Genomic DNA, 21,134 nt, shown 5'->3' with positions numbered 1-21,134 from the left:
ATGATAAAAAACATTGACTATTAAATTCTTCTCTCATTTTCCAATGCAGTTCACGTCAAATTTCTTCTCTTTCAATTGTTAAGGTAATGAGCCTGTTGAATGTTACCCTGTGTGATCTGTTACATCTATCACGGATTTGACGCTATCTACAGGTTCAGCCATTTCCAATTTCCTCCACAAGTTACTGGAAACTGTTTCCCTTCTACCTCAATCCCATCTTTCATGCACGCAAAATGTAAAACATATACTTAGTGAGATCTTTATATAATTCATACAATAAACTAATGTTCATACATTAAGATATTGATGGGTGTAGGGAACAGTCCCTTTGAATATTTATGATTTAACACACACAGTTATGTACAATCTGACAAATTATAATAATATGAATATCAAAATTCATTACCACTTGTCACCAATTGGAAGTTGTCACAGATATTATATTTTTATCATATAATGGGTTGGTTTCTCGGCAGGATAAAGCCAACGGATAAAAACGATATCCGTTGGGGTCATACGCGGATAGAGATGCAAATATCAAAGGTCAAGTAGGGACTACTTTCAGTGTTTATAAACAAACATGGCGTCGCCCTCGTCATTCGGCGATCGAGTCAGAATTAACCATCGGGAATCTGGATAAACTACAGGGATAATTGCTATCATTATCAAACAACAGTCTAATATACTGAAAATCAGTGTCTAACTGTGACGTAGCTAAGGCATTATATAAGTTTGGGCAACTTTGGAGAGATAAATTTTGAAACAATTTTGCGAGGGCACGAGGCCTAGCCAAGCGGGATCAGTAGCCATATATCTGTGCTTGTAGACCTCTGCGGCTTGAAACCTTCTCCGCAAATTAAAATAGTTGGATTTGGCCGAAATATGTTTGAATTGCTACCTTGTTTCCTTTTGTCGCTGTGTGTACATCTGACTACACTTCTTAACGTTATGACTGGACACACCGACTGTCAACAACGTCTGACCGTGGCCGTGTGACGTCTCATAGACTAGGGTTAGAGTAGCTTCCCTTTGACAAAGGGCAGTTACTCTAGCGGACAGACCGATGGATTGCCGCGAAAGGCAATTAAAAACAACTGTTGTTTTGCGTATATGTTGCTTCGTCACTGTATAAGAAACAGATTTCAGTTCGAACTATATTGGCTACTGTCACTGTCCGACTGACATACCACTTACCCTGTGACGTAATCAATATCAATGCGCGCATTCCAGGAAAACTCGCAATGTTTCGGTAATGTAATTGAGAGAGGGAAAGCGATTTTGAAGAATAAATAATGACATTATATGATAAAGAGGTTATCACGCTTGTGTGTTTGGGGATGGTAAATATCCTGTATTAGGAATAAACACTATGTATTTAGCTCGCCAAGGCTCGCTAAATACACTGTTTATTCCTAATGCAGGATATTTACCATCCCCAAACACACTCGCGTGATAACCTCTATATATCATATTTTATTATGTTATGTTATGTTATGTTATGGTATGGTATGGTATGGTATGGTATGGTATGGTATGGTATGGTATGGTATGGCTAGTTTTATAGGTATATATTTTGATTATAAATTATAAATCATTTATATATCTATGTAAATACGGCTAGATTAAATATAATACTACAACCTATGGCTTGTGTAACAGAGGGAGAAAGTTTCAAATAAAGATAAGATTAAGGCCTAATATAATAGTAATGTATAGCTTTGTTAGATGTAAAGCATAGCAGGATATAGTAATGTAAACAGTTAGGCTGTTTTTTAGCATGAGGGACCTGCTAAATAAAGGAAAACGAAAGTGAAGCCTAGCCTTAACATAGCGCTTGTACAAGAAACCTATTCCCGAGCAAAAGTAATGAAACATTAAGAAACCTGACAGACACTTTTGGCGTTCAATCCGCAATCTGTAAGTTTGTTCACAGTTTCAGTTTCAGTTTATTTCCCTGGAAAAAAAACACCAACGGTGGTACACAGGGACAGGACGTCGATCTTTCTGAAGCGTTGTTTTCACACAACAGCCAATAATCCCCCAGCTTACTCTGCTCTACTCGCCCTATTTCGCGTGAGAAGTTTCAGCTCTAGTGACCTACTGCAAGAGTAGGTTTCTTTCCCGGGAATACCTCTTCCTTCTGGCTTCAAACGACCGAGGCATTTTTTTTTGTTATCTAGGTTTACATACATTTACATAATTTACACACGCACGCATGCATACATAAATACACACCCATGATTTACATACATACATCCATGTAATGGTGCATACAGCCATACATACCATGCACACATACAGCCATGTTATCACACGTACATACTGAATAGGTAGAACGCGGGTGTATTGATCTGTTGTCTTAATCACTGGCCCATCAAGAGTGTCAGTGAGAGAGAGAGAGAGAATATTATTTATTAAAGTGTCACATGTTATATACACTTCGTGATAAGAGATATACAAAACAGTAAAATATAACATCCGGCCAAATATGACCTACGAGACACTGTAAAACGTATCAATCATAAAACTATTCAGTTGAAACAGAATAAAAAAATGTAGCACACGTACACATACCTACGTGAACAACTTTTCAGCCACATGGAGGCGCGTACTCATACTTAACATACACCGCACATATACATACATCCATAGACACATATATACATAAATACATACCTCGTGTTGCAGGCGCGGTGCACGGCCGTGGGCGGCTTCAATGAGGAGCGCACCAGTATGCCAGAATACAGGGCAACTGACTTCGAAAGTCCTAACTTGAGTTAAAATGTGCGCTCACCCTTGACTCCCCCCACCGCCTTGCGCCGCCCCCGCTCCCCGAGTGCGTGCGTGCGTGCGTGCACACACACACACACACACACACACTCACACACACACCACACCACGCCACGCCACGCCACCACACCACACCACACCACACCACACCACACCACACCACACCACAACACAACACACAACACAACACAACACAACACAACACAACACAACACAACACAACACAACACAACACCACACCACACCACACCACACCACACCACACCACACCACACCACACCACACACCACACCACACAACACACCACACAACATACCACACACACACATCACGTCATACATACATACATACATACATACATACATACATACATACATACATACATACATACATACATACATACATACATACATACATACAAGTCATACATACATACTTGGCTTAAAAATGAAATTGCCTGCTTTTAACCATGTTGTAAATTGATTTGGCTAAAATACATTGGAGCGATTCTTCGTTCATAATAAAAAATATTTTTTTCTAAACTACTCATATAATGAAATGCTTTATCTACTGAAGTTGTTTCTTTAGCTAAGTTGTATCTTAAATCATCATAAAATGGACATTCTATTAAAAAATGACATTCATCTTCAACATAATTTACATGATCATTTATAGGATTGGCGTGACAATATTTACAAGTCCTATCCAACAGTGGGGTAGGTGTCTTGGCGTAACGGCCGGTCTCAACATGTAAAGGTAAAATACCACATCGAAACGATGCTAAAAGTCTCCGATGATCTCTGAAACGTACATGACATAAATAAGGCTCAGCAGTAGGTAATGATTTGTACATTCTGTATGTGCATAATTTATTGCCATTTGGATTATTCTTGTCATTCCAAAGCGCAGTATACCACATATCACAATCTTCAGCAGTTAAGAAACACTTTACACGGTAAACACACTGTTTAATGCTGTATCCACAATGAGGTAAATATGACAAATTATAGTGAGCTAAAATATTTAGTGAGCTAAAATGTCAGTCAGCATGTATCAAATCTTTATAAGCGGTGAGATTGTGATAACTGTCACACCTGACTTATTTGTCTGAATGGCACGTCTGAAAACAAGGGGTGAACCATTACACAGTAACTCGGGGTAACGGGTGCTATACAATCAAAGTACCGGCGTGCTACATGTATACGATACATATATGTTACGATGATGTGTAATTCCTTAATCAGTACTTAAAAGTAAACACATGTTAACGATAATAATGACAGAGAGATAGATAAACACAGGTAAACATTGACAGGGTTTCTAACGGTTGATCCGTAGTCCCCAGGGGTGACTTATAGAACTGGTGATGGCAAACAATAAACTGATGTGGGGATACATTCACATAATAAGCTGTAACATGTTCAAGAACTTCCTGAGATTCTTAAGACAATTTGACATCCAAATATTTCTTAATTCCGACAGCAACTCCAGGCGCAATGTTGCAGAAAGAAGTGGATTATATAAAAACTACCGCGAATATTAAATATGTTAAATTGAAATAAACTATTACATTTTTCTCGACCCAGTCACCCGATGATGATTATGATGATGATGATGATGATGATCATCATCATCACAAATCGCTTTAGTATTGTTGGAATGTACAGCGTATATACCACACAGTCGTACCTGTCATTGGGAGCTACCCTTGACTAAATGGAACCTGTGACTTAGTCTACATATGTCATCCAAGACGGTGTGGAACGTTGCTCACAATATCAATCACTGGTTTCTCTGGTCTAGACTGCATTCGTATAATTAAGCATGGCTTATGTACAAATGAACAATGCGCTTCATCCCACATGGTAGAGAACTTAGTATATATGGGCTTAACGCTTATCAACAAGCGCTAGAAAAAACACTAATTGATATCTATATCTACATTATTGCGTGAAATAAAATGTGTAAAGACATTATTGCGTAAAGTGAAATGAATAAACACATTATTGTGTGTCCAAAAATATGAAAATATACATGTCTGTGAAATAAAATGACTGAATGCATGTGTGAAACAAAATTAATAAATACATAATTGTGTGAAATGATATACGCAATTCCGGGACTTCCCGTGTTTTGACTCGCGCGGAATTACGCTCATGGGCCGCAAATCGTAAAAATATTTCCGTATTTCGGCCCATGGGCGATGCGCTATACATGTCAAATCTTAATGTACGTTCAACAGTAAGTGCAAGTTCCAGTTTTGCATTCTATGAAGTTATTTCCTGTTCAAACGTAACATCCATGCATTATATTTTCTCTGTTAAAGCAACGTAACAGTTTCTGATATTTTTCAGCGAAGAGCGTCCCCTATTTAGGTAAGAAAGCGTATGCTTCCGCAATTAACACCTGGGCTTAATTTCGGATAACATTTTTAAATGAGAAACTGCTATTTTCCGTAATTAGCCCCGTCTCTTAAATACGGGAAGTCCCGGCATGTATGATTTACAGTATTTCTGTGTGACTTTCAAACATGTGAATACATACATTATCCCAACACATATTCTCTGTTTACCCTACGAATCTCGGCCCTTTTCCTACGGTTAACAAAATATACGTGACACCGTTTGCTCTCAGGGATTATCTCGCTTCACTGTTCAGGAACCTTGAAACAGTAGGTGCAAGGTAAGTGAGAAGACCCCCTCCAATTTGATCCTCGTCACACGGTCACGGACTCTGTGCTGGTATGATCAAGGGGAACTAACTCCAGTTATATAAAGACGCGTTACCGATTCATAAGGATCGATGCTTCCCGATGTTCCTGAGTGTTTGTGTTGTACGATGGTTTTTTAAAGATGAGGTGAGGTGATATTGGGTTTTACGTCGCGTTCAGGAATATTGCGTTTATACATTGTATATCGACGTGCATGCACGTGTGTGTCACTGTGTGGCTGCTTGTACTAGACCGGACTGATGCCGATTTATAGTGCTAGCCCACTGAGGTACCATGCCGCAGTTTAACATGAATACCCCACTCAGACACAGTACACCGACTCCGAGCCGACCAGTCCATGTTTTAGCCCCTTAATGCCGAGCGCCAGACAGGGTAACAAGTATCATCTTTTAACGTCTTTTGGTATGACGCAGCCGGGGATGGAACCCCGAACCTTCCACCCTCCGGGCGGACGGTCATTTTTTTAGAAAGAAATCAGGCAAGTGGGCATAAAACAATTCCTACCTTGATGCAAAAAGGCCAAGTTGTTAAAGATTGGCAGTATTTTACATGTATATCCGCGGTCTCTGATAATCCAGCTATATTACAGCGACGTCTAAACGTGTGAGCCTGGGCCACCCAAACCTGTGGTTAAGAGCATGAGCAAAGATCCATGTCAAAGGGATGCAGTTCCAAACAATCACCCAGGTAACACATTATATTCACTCAATCATTTTTCCACCCAGTCCTTACGAAGGAACTGCGGAGTCAGTGATCTTAGTTTTTAACTTACCCACGAAACGTGAACTTTTCCAATGTAGTTGTACTCCCAATGTGCCTACGGGGCGGTCGGGTAGCCTTGTGGTTAAAGCGTTCGCTCGTCACGCCGAAGACCCGGGTTCGATTCCCGACATGGGTACAATGTGTGAAGCCATTTCTGGTGTCCCCCGCCGTGATATTGCTGGAATATTGCTAAAAGCGGCGTAAAACAATACTCACTCCCAATGTATCTACACATCAAACAAGTTCAATATTTTTGACACAACAGGGAGTAATAACATACCCCAAATATGGACAAAGAATAAATTTATTAAATAAAGTTAAGAAGAATACTGATAATCACTTACGTACTTACATCCATTCAACTAGCTTCCACTAACTAACATCCACATCACCCTTCACACTCTTCACAATACTTCACACACACTGTCACTCTAACATACACTTTCCAAATACTTAAGGTTACTCAACCCTGCTAACAAATACACTAATATTGTACAAATACTCTATCTCCTAAATCCCTACTAATACTTTAATACATCATTGCATCAACATCAGAACATTAATACATCACAACATCAATTATACCTTAATGCATCAATTCTTCAATACAACGATAAATGCATGTCAACAAGCAATTATCTCACATTACACATTATTATGTACACAATATGTACAAAGTCATTTTCTTCATATCTCCTTCAACGTTATCGCACTGTACATTGTACATCGTTTATGAACCTCACCCATGTCTCATCCAGTTCAGATGTAATCATATGCTTGGGGTCGCCCTGGGGTCAGGATTCATAAAATGATTGTCCCTGCCCCCTCATATTCCGCGCAGGCGCCCCTCTGGATCCTGGACAGCCACGAGTTTGGAAAAAAACACACTCCAAAACCAAAACCGTCCAACCAAGGACAAAATTCTCATAGAATTATCACTGACTTTCAGTTGACAGTCTTCTTAAATACCCTTTCACACAGCTCATTCAACAAAAGACGTTCACTCCTGACCCAAGCAATCTTACATGCCATCTTTAAAGCACACATTTCACACAGTCCAGCCACACTCTAATACATACAGTCAAACCAACTTAGAGAAATATATACCATGTGATCTTGACAGTATTTGCCACAAAAAACGTGAGAGGTTGGAGATGTTAAGTGTCAGTGATACTCTCTATATGTTGTAGGTGCATTTGGGATGGAGGCACAATTATACCAAACCAGCAAGGGACACAATTATATTACGAGAGGTGATTGATAAGTTCTGAATCTCACATATAAAAAAAATGACCTAAAACGATTTGTTTTTAATCGGTCGAGTCGAAGTCGAACTTTCTTCATGTTTGGGAACAGGTGGACTGAGGGGCCCAGGTCAGGGGATTAAGGAAGGTGCTAAAGGAGTCCCAAGCTACATTCGTGGATTGTAGCCACAGCACTGGTGCATTGTTCCTTGTGGAAGAACACACGTTCCCGTTTCCCGCGTCTCTTTGTCTTCATCCCGTAATTGTCTCAAAAGTGTAGCCTAATTTTCTCAAAATTCATTGCAAAGGTTTCTGTGATGATACAATGTACTCTATCCTGGCAAATGCCTACTGTACTAGCTATATGGCGCAGAGTCATTCATCTGTCGGTCATCACCATATGTAGATTCTCTGGATCATTTCTGGTGTTCCTGACATCACAGGCCTTCCAGGATAGGGGAGCCTTCATGGCTCTCCCTGCAACGCTTAAGCTTATCAATCAACCCTCTTATATATATTAGATTGAAGGTAAAAGATGTGACGTAAAATGGATTTAGATTTGGAATATTTGGGAAAGTCATCCCTCTTGTCATACATGAATATTTCCTGTCACTCTGAATCTTTATGCATAGATCTAAATATGAAACAGACGAGACGGTCTCACTGGTCTCCTTTATTTCTAGTTCTGGTGGGTAAATCAGTAGAAGGGAGTCGGCCATTTGATGGATCTTGAATGATATGAGATCATTTATATGCCTGCAGCTTAAGTTAAACATCGTGGCGGAAATGCCTTGTTTTGACGTTGCCAATCAGAGCAGAAATTACGATCATATGCATAAAGAAACAGATCAGCAAGAAGGGGAGCTCAGTTTGTGCTCATGGGGATACCTACTTCTTGCCTAAATGTCTTACCCCAAAAGTTTACATAGATGTTATCAGGGAGGAAAACGTCAAGCCTTAACCTTTAGATGAAATATGCTTTCATTTTTTGGACAACTTTCCCTCAGCCTCTGGGCACGGGTGTCCCAGTCGTCTAAGGCGCCGCGATACGCTGTGCAGAGTTGCGTCCCTTGGCACGCCAGAAACCTATGAATGTGGTTCGCCACAAGCCAATTCTGGAGTCGCCGGGGAGAAATGGTGAGATAACATTTAAGTACCGAATAAATTTGTCTGTCTTGTCTGTCTAAACTCAATCAGAATCATACACTCTAACCTCAAACCGTCCTCATGTGGGAAAATGAATATGCATTCAACTTACATAAGCGTTTTTAATTAGTACTAGTCGCATAGCAACTGTTACAGAATGGCGTTGAAGCGATTTCACTCACTCACTCACTTGTGAAGAGTGTTTTGTGATCAGCAAATATTCCATCTACTCCAAATGTTATGATGAGGAGGAAGAACAGAACCGATGGAGGTCTCGGACACTTAGCACTTTGGTGAAAGCTCAGACATGGTGTGGTGGTGACAAACATAATCGGGGGGAATCTGGGACTCGAACCCACGATGATGCATCAGTGCTAAGAAACAGATACACACAGAAACCTCTTACATCTTGAGTCACACAAACCTGCTCCTAAATCCGGATGTAATGCTCTTAAATCCCGAGTTAATGCTCTCCAATCCTCAGATAAAGACAACTCCAAGTCACGAGTGACGAAATGCCAATAAGATCAGGAGTCAGCGTTATGCCAATATTTCCATTCCTTTTTTTCAAACATGACTGAGTAATAACGAGATATGCGACCGTTTCATGCGCCCGGTCTCTTGTAATTGCATCCTAATGCGGGGTTAACTGATTGTGTGGTTGCGGGCTCCGAAACATCAATATGCCAGAATATAATCTCCCCTGAACTAATTTGAAAAAAACACATACACCGGATTTGTTGCTTATTTGATTGTTTACGATGTCCATATCTTCAGTATTATGAATCTCGTAAAAGCGGCAACCACAGGTGAAATTAGGAAGCGATTTTCCCATGCTTATCTAATAATTCAGATGTTTGTCGTATTAGCTGATCATAAGTCAACAGCAGTACCGGGACGTCTTAATTAGTGCGTGGTACTGCATGGCCCATGTCAATATTGCCCAGTTCCTTAGTGGCGAGACGATGAAGATGAATTGGGGCCTGGTGGGAACTTGACCAAAGGTAGGCTCTCTCCTGATACCACGTGACCGACCGAGACTGCTCGTGTTTGCGTATAAAATCATATGAACATTAACGGGGAAGTGAAATTAAATAAGAAAATTGACCTAAATGAAATTGATGAAATTAATCTCATGAACCATGGCGAATTAATGTTGTGATTCCAGGTAGGGGATTGTTTTAGATGCATGACGTCTCGTACACATGGTAACGGCGCCACATATGCGTATAACTGCAGACTAACAGGGAACTGAATATCATAAGTTCGCATACCAGAGGATGAGTGCTAGAAAGGTTGTTGAGTCGGCGTCTTTAAGTTTTGGAATTGATCGAATTTTGGGGAAAACTTTTGAAAGAAGAACGGACAACGCCACAAGCCAGAGTCTGGAGTCGCCGGGGAGAAATGGTGAGATAACATTTAAATGAACCATGCTATTGTTTGTAAACACCGGGATGGTGTTTAGGGATAGTTAAGGAATTAACTGTCAAAACCTTAAAACATGATTTCATGATTTCGAGTGAAATACGAACTTTGAAGAAAATGTTTTTCTAACTATAAACGTATTGAAATAGATACAAAGAAAGCAAATTTATAACCTTCAACTACCTTTGTGTTTTCGGATTCCTGCATATTTGCATTTGATATGTTTTATTCAACTCCTGGTGTTATCACTGATATTCAGTTGTTTATTCATATCATTTTCACTGCTGTTTTGCCTTTCACGACATATGGAATCTGATTTGACGGATAATGAAAAGTAACTATTATCTTGCCTTAGCTTTTTATATTTACTTTAATTATCGCGATTATGAAGTTTGGATAGTGTATGTTCAATTATTCATGTGAGCATTGCATTGATGTTTTATTCCTACGCTGATTACATTGTCAAACGATTTCCTGGTCTAATCAATAATTCTTCGTTGATCACATATATATCAAATGTAAGAAACATCTATGTAAACTTCTGCCACAAAACATTACTGTCTGAATCTTCTTTTCGTGCACTTTGTGTTGTGTAATCGGCAAATGTAAAACTGAACTTTGTATTTTGCGTCTCTTTGCGTCTCACGTTCCTCATTGTCAGTGTCATGAATAGGACCGCCTCCGTGGTCTACTGGTAGAGCGTCCGCCCGGAGAGGGGAAGGTCCGGGGTTTGATCCCAGGCCGCGTCATACCAAAGACGTTAAAAGATGGTACTTGTTGTTACCCTGTCTGGCGCTCGGCATTAGGGGCTAAAACAAGGACTAGTCGTCTCGGAGGCAGTATACTGTGTCTGAGTGGGGCATTCATGTTAAACTGCGGCATGGTATCTCAGTGAGCTAGCACTATAAAACGGCATCAGTCCGGACTAGTACACGCAGCCATACAAACACACACACGTACATGCACGTCGCTATATACGTGCAATTATCTTGGACGCGACGTTAAACCCAATTTCATCTCACCTCACCAGTGTCATTAATACATGTATTGAACGGACCCAATCCACTCATCGCATGTTTGTTCTGGGTTGTGTACAATCTACACGTACCATTAATTTAAAGCTAGAATAAAGTTTATTAGACAATGCACACTTCTTTCATGTGTGAAATATTTTAAGCATTTTGGGGCACCACCTGGCCAGACGAATCCATTATTCATACAAAAAATGCTAAAGGAAAATGTACTCATATTCAATTATTAATAAGATGTATTTAGTGATGAAATACCAGATTTATCTGAACATATCTCATATAAAAAAAATAACATTCTCGCTCGAGGTTTCCGTACTCATCAACGATGGAAATGTAAACAATACGCACTGGTATGCGTAGGACTTCTATGGATCCAGTAATTAATGAGATGACATGAATGAAACCACACCTAATGCACCTGAGAGTATATAAACAACATGACATGTACAGGTTGGTTCTCAGTTCAGGAATACTTTGTCGATTATGCGTATGTGAAACAGGCTATTTCAAAGTCATCAGGAAATGCTGCATTTTATTGAAGCAATATGTATTAATAATTCTATGGTGTTCTATTTTGCACACCATCCAAACATTTGGGCTATTCTACTCATTCTTAGAAATCATCGTAACAAGCCTGGCAGATTTAACCGATTTGTAGAGTTATGGTGGTCTGAATTTTACATTTGTGACCCCAGTATTTGTATTGCTAGCAGAGACCCAGGAGTACGAAGACACGCAATTGATCAAGTCTCTTCAGCAAACCCATGCTTGTCGTAAGAGGCGACTAACGGGATTGGGTGGTCAGGCTTGCTGACTTGGTTGATGCATGTCATCGTATGATTCGTATCCAAATTGCGTAGATCGATGCTCATGATGTCAATCACTGGGTTGTCTGGTCCAGATTCGATTATTTACAGACCGCCGTTATACAGCTGGAATATTGCTGAGGGCGGCGTTAAAGAACAAACACATATTAATCAAGTCATCGAGCTTGACCATCCGATCCATTAAGCCTCCTCTTACGACCAGCATAGGTTGCCATGGATCTATTCGTTCGATACATTCCCATAAAGAAATCACAATGAGAGGCATATAAATGATAAGAACAGATTGTTGAATTTAAGTACATGTTTTGGACTTATGACAGTGCTGAATACATCAACCTCAATGATCTCTTCAGAAGGCCATTTGTAATATTTAAACATGGGCAGGTATTTCGCCCAGGTTGATATATTTAGAAGATATAAGTTGGCAAACATGTTATCAACGATCCCACACATGCTCACGGTTAGATTAGTGATGCTTTTGTCCTTGATCCTGCCAGAAGTCCAGAACGTTCAAGTGAAAGAAAGGCCGCTTATTCTATATCATCCTTTTACATGAATAATCCTTCTCGTTGGAAATAAGTCCGATTAATCCTTCATCAATATTGTATAAAGTGAAGTGAAGGTGGCCCGTCGTTCCGCGGACATGATGTGATTGAAATATTGTTAATGTCAAATTTAGCCCATTTCTGGTGATATTGCTGGAATATTGCTAAAAGCGGCGTAAAATCAAACTCAATCAATAATGTCAAATTTAAACAAGAGCATAATGTACTAAATACTTCATAGATAATATACAGCATATTTTTGAGAAGTTATTGAAATGTTTAACCAATTTGCATGTGTTTTTGCAGAACATCTTTTATTAGAAAATACAAACAAGGACCATTCGTCAAAATTTGGTTGATAGTAGGACAATTGTTTAATATGCAGTAAATGTGGTAATTACGTACTCGGTTGACTCTCAGCGTTGACACGCCCATGTGAACGAGATGTAATTGTTCATGGACAGAGTTCAAGCCTTGCTGTACAATGTCCTTGTCCGTGACTACATGCATAATGCTTTCACTCGTAGGCGTAATTATTTGTAAATGTGAAAAGTTGAGAAAGAAACTCGTGCACGTATGGTTTTATATTCAACTGGGAATATGCTAAGCTGTATTTATTATATATTTCAATATAAAATGGTCATTTAAAAAATATGATTTTCTGACCAAGCTCGTTGTATTTTTTGTACAAAGCGTCGTATTTATATTGAAATAAGGAACCGAAATCGACAACTGCTCCATTGCAATTGTCACTATCCGTTTGTTTACTTGCTTCTTTGTATCAGATGATATGATTCGGTGTTTGCGATCATCTGGTTGAACATCTTGCACCATTGATCTGTTTAAGTATCGGAAGACATTCATCAAAATGTGATCGCATGTCATGTATAGCCTATATTTGTCCAAATGAAAAAATGGAACTTTAGTATACATGCCAATAAAAAAGGGCGGAATTGATTTCCAGATGCATACAAATACAGCTTCAGTAGGGGTTCAGTGACAAGAAGGCCGAGGGTTGGGTACTCGAATAAGCCGACGAAAACGAGGATTGGATGGTCACAATGTGAAACATGTCTGAAAGTGTTGACACGTACCCTGATGGCGTTAGTCCTTTCTCTAAGGTATACCTGCATCAGATTCAAGTATTTTTTTCCGCGGTGATATAGCTGCGCTACTGCTGACTGCGTCTGAAAACAACATTCATTCACTTGCAGATATATCAACGTTGAACGTTGCTGTTGCAGATGTTGGTCCGCCCCTGACCCAGCATCGCGCCCGGATGAGGACGAACTTTAGTGCGTGGCAGTTGGAGGAACTGGAACGCGCGTTCCGGGTGACCCACTACCCTGACATCTTCATGCGGGAGGCCCTGGCGTACAGGATGGAGCTGACAGAGGCCAGAGTGCAGGTGAGTACACTGTACAGGATGGAGCTGACAGAGGCTAGAGTGCAGGTGAGTACACTGTACAGGATGGAGCTGACAGAGGCTAGAATACATTGTACAGGATGGAGCTGACAGAGGCTTGAGTGAAGGTGAGTACACTGTACGGGATGGAGCTGACAGAGGCTAGAGTGCGGATGAGTACAATGTACAGGATGGAGCTGACAGAGGCTGGAGTGCAGGTGAGTACACTGTACAGGATGGAGCTGACAGAGGCCAGAATGCAGGTGAGTACACTGTACAGGATGGAGCTGATAGAGGCTAGAGTGCAGGTGAGTACACTGTACAGGATGGAGCTGACAGAGGCCAGAATGCAGGTGAGTACACTGTACAGGATGGAGCTGACAGAGGCTAGAGTGCAGGTGAGTGTACTGTACAGGATGGAGCTGACAGAGGCTAGAATACATTGTACAGGATGGAGCTGACAGAGGCCAGAGTGCAGGTGAGTACACTGTACAGGATGGAGCTGACAGAGGCTAGAATACATTGTACAGGATGGAGCTGACAGAGGCCAGAGTGCAGGGGAGTACACTGTACGGGATGGAGCTGACAGAGGCTATAGTGCGCGTGAGTACACTGTACGGGATGGAGCTGACAGAGGCTATAGTGCGCGTGAGTACACTGTACAGGATGGAGCTGACAGGCTAGAGTGCAGGTGAGTGTACTGTACAGGATGAAGATGAACCCGGGCTATCGCTGAACGCATTAACCACTGCATTTGAGTCTACGCAACGGACAGGTGGGAATTTTTGAACGCTTCAGGACGCTACACATATCCGTACACCTGCTGACTGCAAAACCTGACGTTTGAGTCGACGTGATTGTTAATATGTTTGTTTGTTGGTTGGTTAACGCCGTACTCAGCAATATTCCAGCTATATGACGGCTGTCTGTAAATAATCGAACTTGGACCAGACAATCCAGTGATTGCCATCATGAGCATCGATCCACGCAACTGGGATACGATGACATGCCATATACCAAGTCAGCGAGCCTGACAACCCAATCCCGTTAGTCGTCTCTTACTACACGCATAGTCGCCTTTACGGCAAGCATGGGTTCCTGAAGACCTATTCTACCCCGGATCTTTACGGATATATTATTATTATTGTAACAGTTATAATAACTAGCCTGTAATGCATAATGCGAGACATTATTCATCAAGCAGTCAGTGCAGGTCATGGCTATTTACATAACCAGCTCACCGTGTTGTAGGTCTGGTTCCAAAACCGCCGGGCAAAGTGGAGGAAACAGCAGCGGTCATCGGGCTGCCGGGAGCTTGGGTGCTGCGATCATCACGCCAGTGAGAGCCCAAACTCCGCCACCACGCAAGGGAAAACCTCCAGCCCGTACTTACAGGTCATGCCCCCTGTTCTCAACTCACCGGAATCATTGCAGCGAATCCCTAACGCCGTGTTTGGAGCTTGGCCGTTCTCCAGAGAGGTACAGTTGAGATGCAGTATATCGTCCTTGAGAGAGAAAGCGAGAAACTTCTACACCAACATCAGCAGCAATGGACACTTTTCATATAACCCATTCCAGTGAGCCAGAGCGAAGGATCACACCAAGATGGCACCAGTGACAGATGAAGACATGAACACTACAGAACGCCATTTCATATGATTTCGTTTCTGATTTTCCTTGCGTGAACAACAAACAAACACAAACAAGAACAAAGCGCTGTTCTCCGTGATCATTGGCTAGATGGACATTAACACTGTAGCACTCCGTTGAAAATGCAGCAAATAGGACTCACGTTCATATATGAGTGTGTCGGAGGCCTTCCCCGTGGTATCTGGGCAGAATAAATCCCTGTACCCATGTCGTTGACCGTCAGGTGGCCACACTGTGTTGCCTGGTTAAATGTCATGGCGTCGTGAAACAGTATTCATGCTATCAAATCAACAAATGGTTATCCTAGTCAAGACTCGCTTACGTACGGGTCGTCGTGATACAGCTGGCAAATGTTGACCGAGAGCCCGACAAGGTGAGGTGAAATTAGGCTTAACGTCGCGTCCAAGATCACTGCACATATAGCTGCGGGCATGCACGCATGCCTGCGTGTGTTTGGTTGCCTGTACTAGCCCGGACTAATGCCGGTTTTATGGCGCTAGCCACTTAGCTACCATGCCTCAGGTTAACAAAGATACCCCACTCAGACACATACTAACTCTGAACCGAACAGATCTTATTTCAGCCCCTCAATGCCAAGAGCCAGGCATGGTACCACTTTTCAACGTATTTTGAAAATTAAGGGACCACGAGATCGAACCAGGTACCTTCCGCTTCTGGGCAGACGTTCTGTTTGCTGTACCACGGAGGAGGTTAGTGGCGATGAAGGACAAGGCTTTTGTTTCATACGTATATGTTCTCAATAATAATTGCACGGAAAAAGGGCTTCCTTGATGAACGGGATTCGGATTAACGGGGTACCTGTATTGTGATGTCCCAGGTTAACTAGACTGGAGAGTGATCATGAGCTATGACACATCGTCGAGCTACCATCTGAAGTCTGAGGTCAGTTCCAATCCACAAAGTACCCCATGTCCTCAATGTTCAACATGACGTTTGTAGTTCTTAATAATTATGTAATCATACATCGTAGGAAGATCATTGTATGCGGTGCCTGTTCATAAATATATTACCTCATACATGTATACATGTGAATAAACAATTCCACAAAAGCAACCAATACTATCCCAGACTGCGCGCTTTGGTTTCGAACAACCGTTTTCCGTTTACGAAAAGGTATACATAATTTTTACGGGTATTATGAGTACTGGTATTATGCTGACAAACTACGAGTCCCAACCAGGGCGAAAATAGAATTCGAACCCGCGAGTAAGGACTTCACAACAATAAACACACTTTTTATATACGGACGGAGAGAGTGATATCGGTTGAAGTGATACCCCAAAAAATACAATCTCTACTTTGTGTCTTTATAAGAGTATCACAACACTTAATTAATTGATAAACGCCATTCGTACACCAACTGTTCCCGGTGTAAGTGCCGGTAGGGCAAGACATACTTACCCTTTTCGCGGTACACCTGGTATCATCACTGATTATAAGTGATCCATTCATACAATTTTCCCCGCTATTTTGCCTTTTACGCCCAATGAAATCTGTTTCGTCGGAAAATCGAGACGTTGGTGTTGACGTTGTATGGCGATACATAAAAACAACTGCTCGATGACCATATTAAGAAAATAATTTATTTTTGTCTTCTCACACTGCGACCAGTTTGACTGCATCCATTTTATGTCAACATCTCATTCATGATATTTATCATATCACACTGATTCAGATGGACGTCAATAACATAACAAACAACGATCCTATATGATTTGTCATCGATCAACAATTGACATGCATGATTTAATCATGCTGAAATACCAACAATGATAACGTTCATAAATATCCACATCATAATACTGCCTGTGCCTTATTTGAATACTGCTTGGCAATTGTTACCATATTGCACCAATATCTTATTTTGATTTTTATCCTGAGGCCATAATAAATTAATTATATTTTTTTATCCTGCCTGCCTCACATCATTTTCATCCTGCAGATGAAGAAAATTATTGATTCCGATCTTTCTTTGCTTGATTAATTACACCACGATATAAGTCCTACCGAGCATTCGTGTTTCATGTACACAGATGCCTTTATCAGTTTGGTTTCAAAAGTAAAATGCATTAAAATAATTCATGCCCCACGTTTTCTTTAAAAATTACGATGAAAATAAAATAATTAATATATTGTGGTCTCACGTACCTGTATATTTGCTGATCAACAGCATGTAACGTACCGAGTTCCCTTTAAAGCACATTCGTCTAGCAATGACATGGGAGTTACATCAATATAAATGTACAAATATGCATATATCATTGACACCATTTCATATGCTGGTGATGTCAAACAACTGTCAGCAATATGTTCGTGTATGTGAACGAAGAGCTGCAGATAACAGTAAGCACAAAACAAGAATTCGTACTGTTTTCAAACCATAACAACAATTAAAAAAACAAAACAAACTAGCACTAAGACACAATTCAATGTCAGCTATGTGCTGATCATACCAAAATGGAAACAATTATCGTGGCTACAATGTTTGACCATACAGTGAAACTCCATTAATCGGCACGGTACATGTACAGTTACCAGTCAAATCGTCCGGATAAACAAATGTTCGGAATAACATATCAGTGTCACGGAGTCATCTCTTTCTTATGTATGTAGAAGTCGTCCGGATTAATGGGGTCGAGACTAAAGAAGTTTCACTGTATATAATATTCCAAGACAGATCAAGTCAATAAATCATAATTACCACATGTACATTCGGTACATGCTCTAGAAGTTCATGTGAGTACTCCAACGACAACAATATGCTGGGAATTCATAATTGAAGGACAATCTGTCTTCAAGGCACAGCCTGACGTTGTCATAACAAAACATCATCACAGCAAACAAGTAAGTACCAACAAAGAAGAAGTTATAAAATAAGGCACTGACATAACGTAAAAGGAGCGTGTACATACTGCAAAGTATCGTCAAAGTATGTTTCAGTGTTTCAGTGTCATTTACGTACACAGAATGTATTCCTTCACGTATGTTTCTGTTGTCTAGGGTCTTTTCACTTCAGTTCATTGATCAGTGACACTTTTCAAATCTCTGTAGATTCCAGGTCATCGAGATCTCCAAAATTTTGTCTTCTTCCAACGACTAATTTGCCCTGTGTGTTTGATTCCCCTTGTTCCGAGCTGGAGCTGGCAGAATCCCCCAAGTCGTGCCCCCGTGTCCCCATTTCCTCGTCGATGAAGTCGTATTGCCGCAGCACCTCCCCAAGAGCGTTGTTGCTGTACCGGATCTGCTGTTTCTCGTCGAAGAAGTTGACTGTGATCTCCTGTTCATCGTCTTCCTTCGCCCGACCGTCGTAGAGGACCTGGTTGTTGTCCAGCGAGTCGCCTGACGCAATGCTGGGGAAGAGGAAGGTTTTATCTTTACTGTTGTATCATGACATAAGCATCTGATCACAATCATTACTGGTACACATAGAACGCAGTGAGTCAGTGTGTTGGGCTTATAGCATCACTATGTCGCCGACACCGAACATGCCAAAGTCCTGGATACACCACTGAATGATAACCAGGGCGAATGTGAGATTCGAACCCTGAGGGGGATCCTGACGGGCACTAGTGGTGAAATGGGGTTTGGCGTCGCGTTCAAGATTATTACACAAATAGAGCGACATGCATGCACGCGTGCGTGCGTGCATGCGTGCGTGCGTGTGTCTTCTTGTTGGTTGATTGGTTGGCTTGTTAACGCCGCATCGCAATATTCCAGCTATATGACGGCGGTCTGTAAATAATCGAGTCTGGACCAGACAATCCAGTCACTAATATCATGAGCATCGATCCACGCAATTGGGATCGATGGCATGCATCAACCAAGTCAGCGAGACTGACCACCAAATCCCGTTAGTCGCCTCTTACGACAAGCATAGTCGCCTTTTACGGCAAGCATGGGTTGCTGAAGACCTATCTGCCCCGGATCTTCACGGGTCGTGTCTTCTTGTATTAGTCCGGACTAATGTCGATTTTATAGTGTTAGCCCACTGAGATACCATGCCGCAGGTTAAAATGAATACCCCACTCAGACACAGTATATTGACTCCCCTATGGAATATTGCTAAAAGTGGCATAAAAACGTACTCGCCCTCCCAACCCACCCACTCACTCACTCACTCATCGCCCAACCAACCACTCACTCGCCGATCCACTCACTGTTCTGCATGTAGCTTTGCCTGTGGGACAATCACTCACCTTTGTGTTTCCATCTCCTGATGTAGGGCGATTTCTTTATTGAACAGTGGATTGATACTGGAAGAAAACAACAGATCGCAGGTGTAATCAGTAACGACTTCAGGGCATATTTGTATGTGTTGTGTAACGCCGTACTCAGCAATATTCAGCTACACGATGGCGGCCTGTAAGTGAACGAATCTGAACCAGACAACCCTGTGATTGATATAATGAACGACGTCCCCGCCGGTGATGTACGATGAAACACATTCTACCAAGTCTTCCACTCTGATCACCCGATTCATGTTTGCGCATCGCACAGCATAGGATACCTATCTAACCCAGAATCTCTCCACTCTCTCGAACTACATATTCTATCACGCGACTTCATTTACACACAGATGCACAGGTGATACAGACAAATTATGTGTGGGACAACAAACCCCGCAAAAATCAAACCTTTGAGTAGTTTATGCATTTACCGATGAGTACACGAGAATATGAATAGAAATACCATAGCAAGACACCACAACCGACGTGATGTGTTTGAGGTGATGTGAGGTGAAATGACGCTTAACGTCGCTTCCAAGATTGTTGCACTTTTATAGCGACGTGCATGCAAGTATGTGTGTGTGGCTATGTACGGACTAATGCAGATTTCATTGTGCTAGCAACATATAACAGTATACTGACTCCGAGCCGACCAGTTCTTATTTTAGCTCCTTATTGCCGAGCGCCAGGCAGGGTAACAACAAGTGCCATCTTTAAACGTATTTTGGTATGACGCGGCCTGGGAGCGAACCGTGGACCTAATACCCTTCGAGCGGACACTCTACCACTAGGCCACGGAGGAGGTCTAGATTTATTGTACTTAGTTGTATTACACTTACTTTACAAAGCCGCTCTCTTCCCGTTCTTCATGAATTGGCCCTGAAACATGAAGTAAAGGGATGATGTAACACAGGTGTTCAAACCTATGAAGCGTAAAGGAATATTCTTCTCTACCTGTGTGTGAACTAGTTACTTATATTGATCTTTGGACGTAGTTGCACTGTCCACCCCCGGACAACAGTTTTGCATGTACTCCTGTTGGTCTCGGTTTGTAACTATACTCTTTTCAACTTAAAATTTCCAAAATTAAAGGCATATTCAAGTTAAAATTATATGACAAAAAATGAACGAATTGGGAACACATTAAAACTGGTAGTGAAGTATGACAGTAGCTGTTATAACCGTTAACGATCTTGATGGACAAGGATAAAATGGGAAATTTCAAAGTTAACGTTATTGGATCAGTAGTGCGTATAACCGCTATGATTTGTCAAATATTCATTCTCTCGTCTGCCCTCTCCCCCCGTCCTCTTGAAGTGCCCGGCCAAGTT

The 21,134-nt window shown here is 41.3% G+C and overlaps 2 protein-coding genes across 2 annotated transcripts in view; one reads left to right on the top strand and one right to left on the bottom strand.

The window, feature by feature from the left end:
• Positions 1-9,953: 9,953 nt before the first annotated feature.
• On the top strand, positions 9,954-14,017 carry LOC139467570 (intestine-specific homeobox-like). The gene is made up of 2 exons (XM_071249106.1): positions 9,954-10,080; positions 13,746-14,017. Exons 1-2 carry the CDS (start codon positions 9,954-9,956, stop codon positions 14,015-14,017), a joined length of 399 nt encoding a protein of 132 aa, XP_071105207.1.
• A 3,121-nt stretch (positions 14,018-17,138) lies between these two features.
• Positions 17,139-21,134, bottom strand: part of LOC139467569 (cadherin-23-like) — a 92,128-nt gene continuing 88,132 nt past the window's right edge. The window contains exons 79-81 of the mRNA XM_071249105.1: positions 20,643-20,682; positions 19,774-19,830; positions 17,139-18,927 (exon numbers count right to left, since the gene is read on the bottom strand). Coding sequence (XP_071105206.1) covers positions 18,615-18,927; positions 19,774-19,830; positions 20,643-20,682 — 410 coding nt within the window. The 3' untranslated portion in view covers positions 17,139-18,614. The remainder of the gene's footprint in view (positions 18,928-19,773; positions 19,831-20,642; positions 20,683-21,134) is intronic.

Source organism: Haliotis cracherodii, unplaced genomic scaffold, assembly GCF_022045235.1.
Source record: "Haliotis cracherodii isolate W230 unplaced genomic scaffold, xgHalCrac1.p SCAF_2, whole genome shotgun sequence".
Taxonomy (NCBI): Eukaryota; Metazoa; Mollusca; class Gastropoda; order Lepetellida; family Haliotidae; genus Haliotis; species Haliotis cracherodii.
The sequence above is the reverse complement of the archived record's forward strand: the minus strand, read 5'-3'. Positions and strand labels throughout refer to the sequence as shown.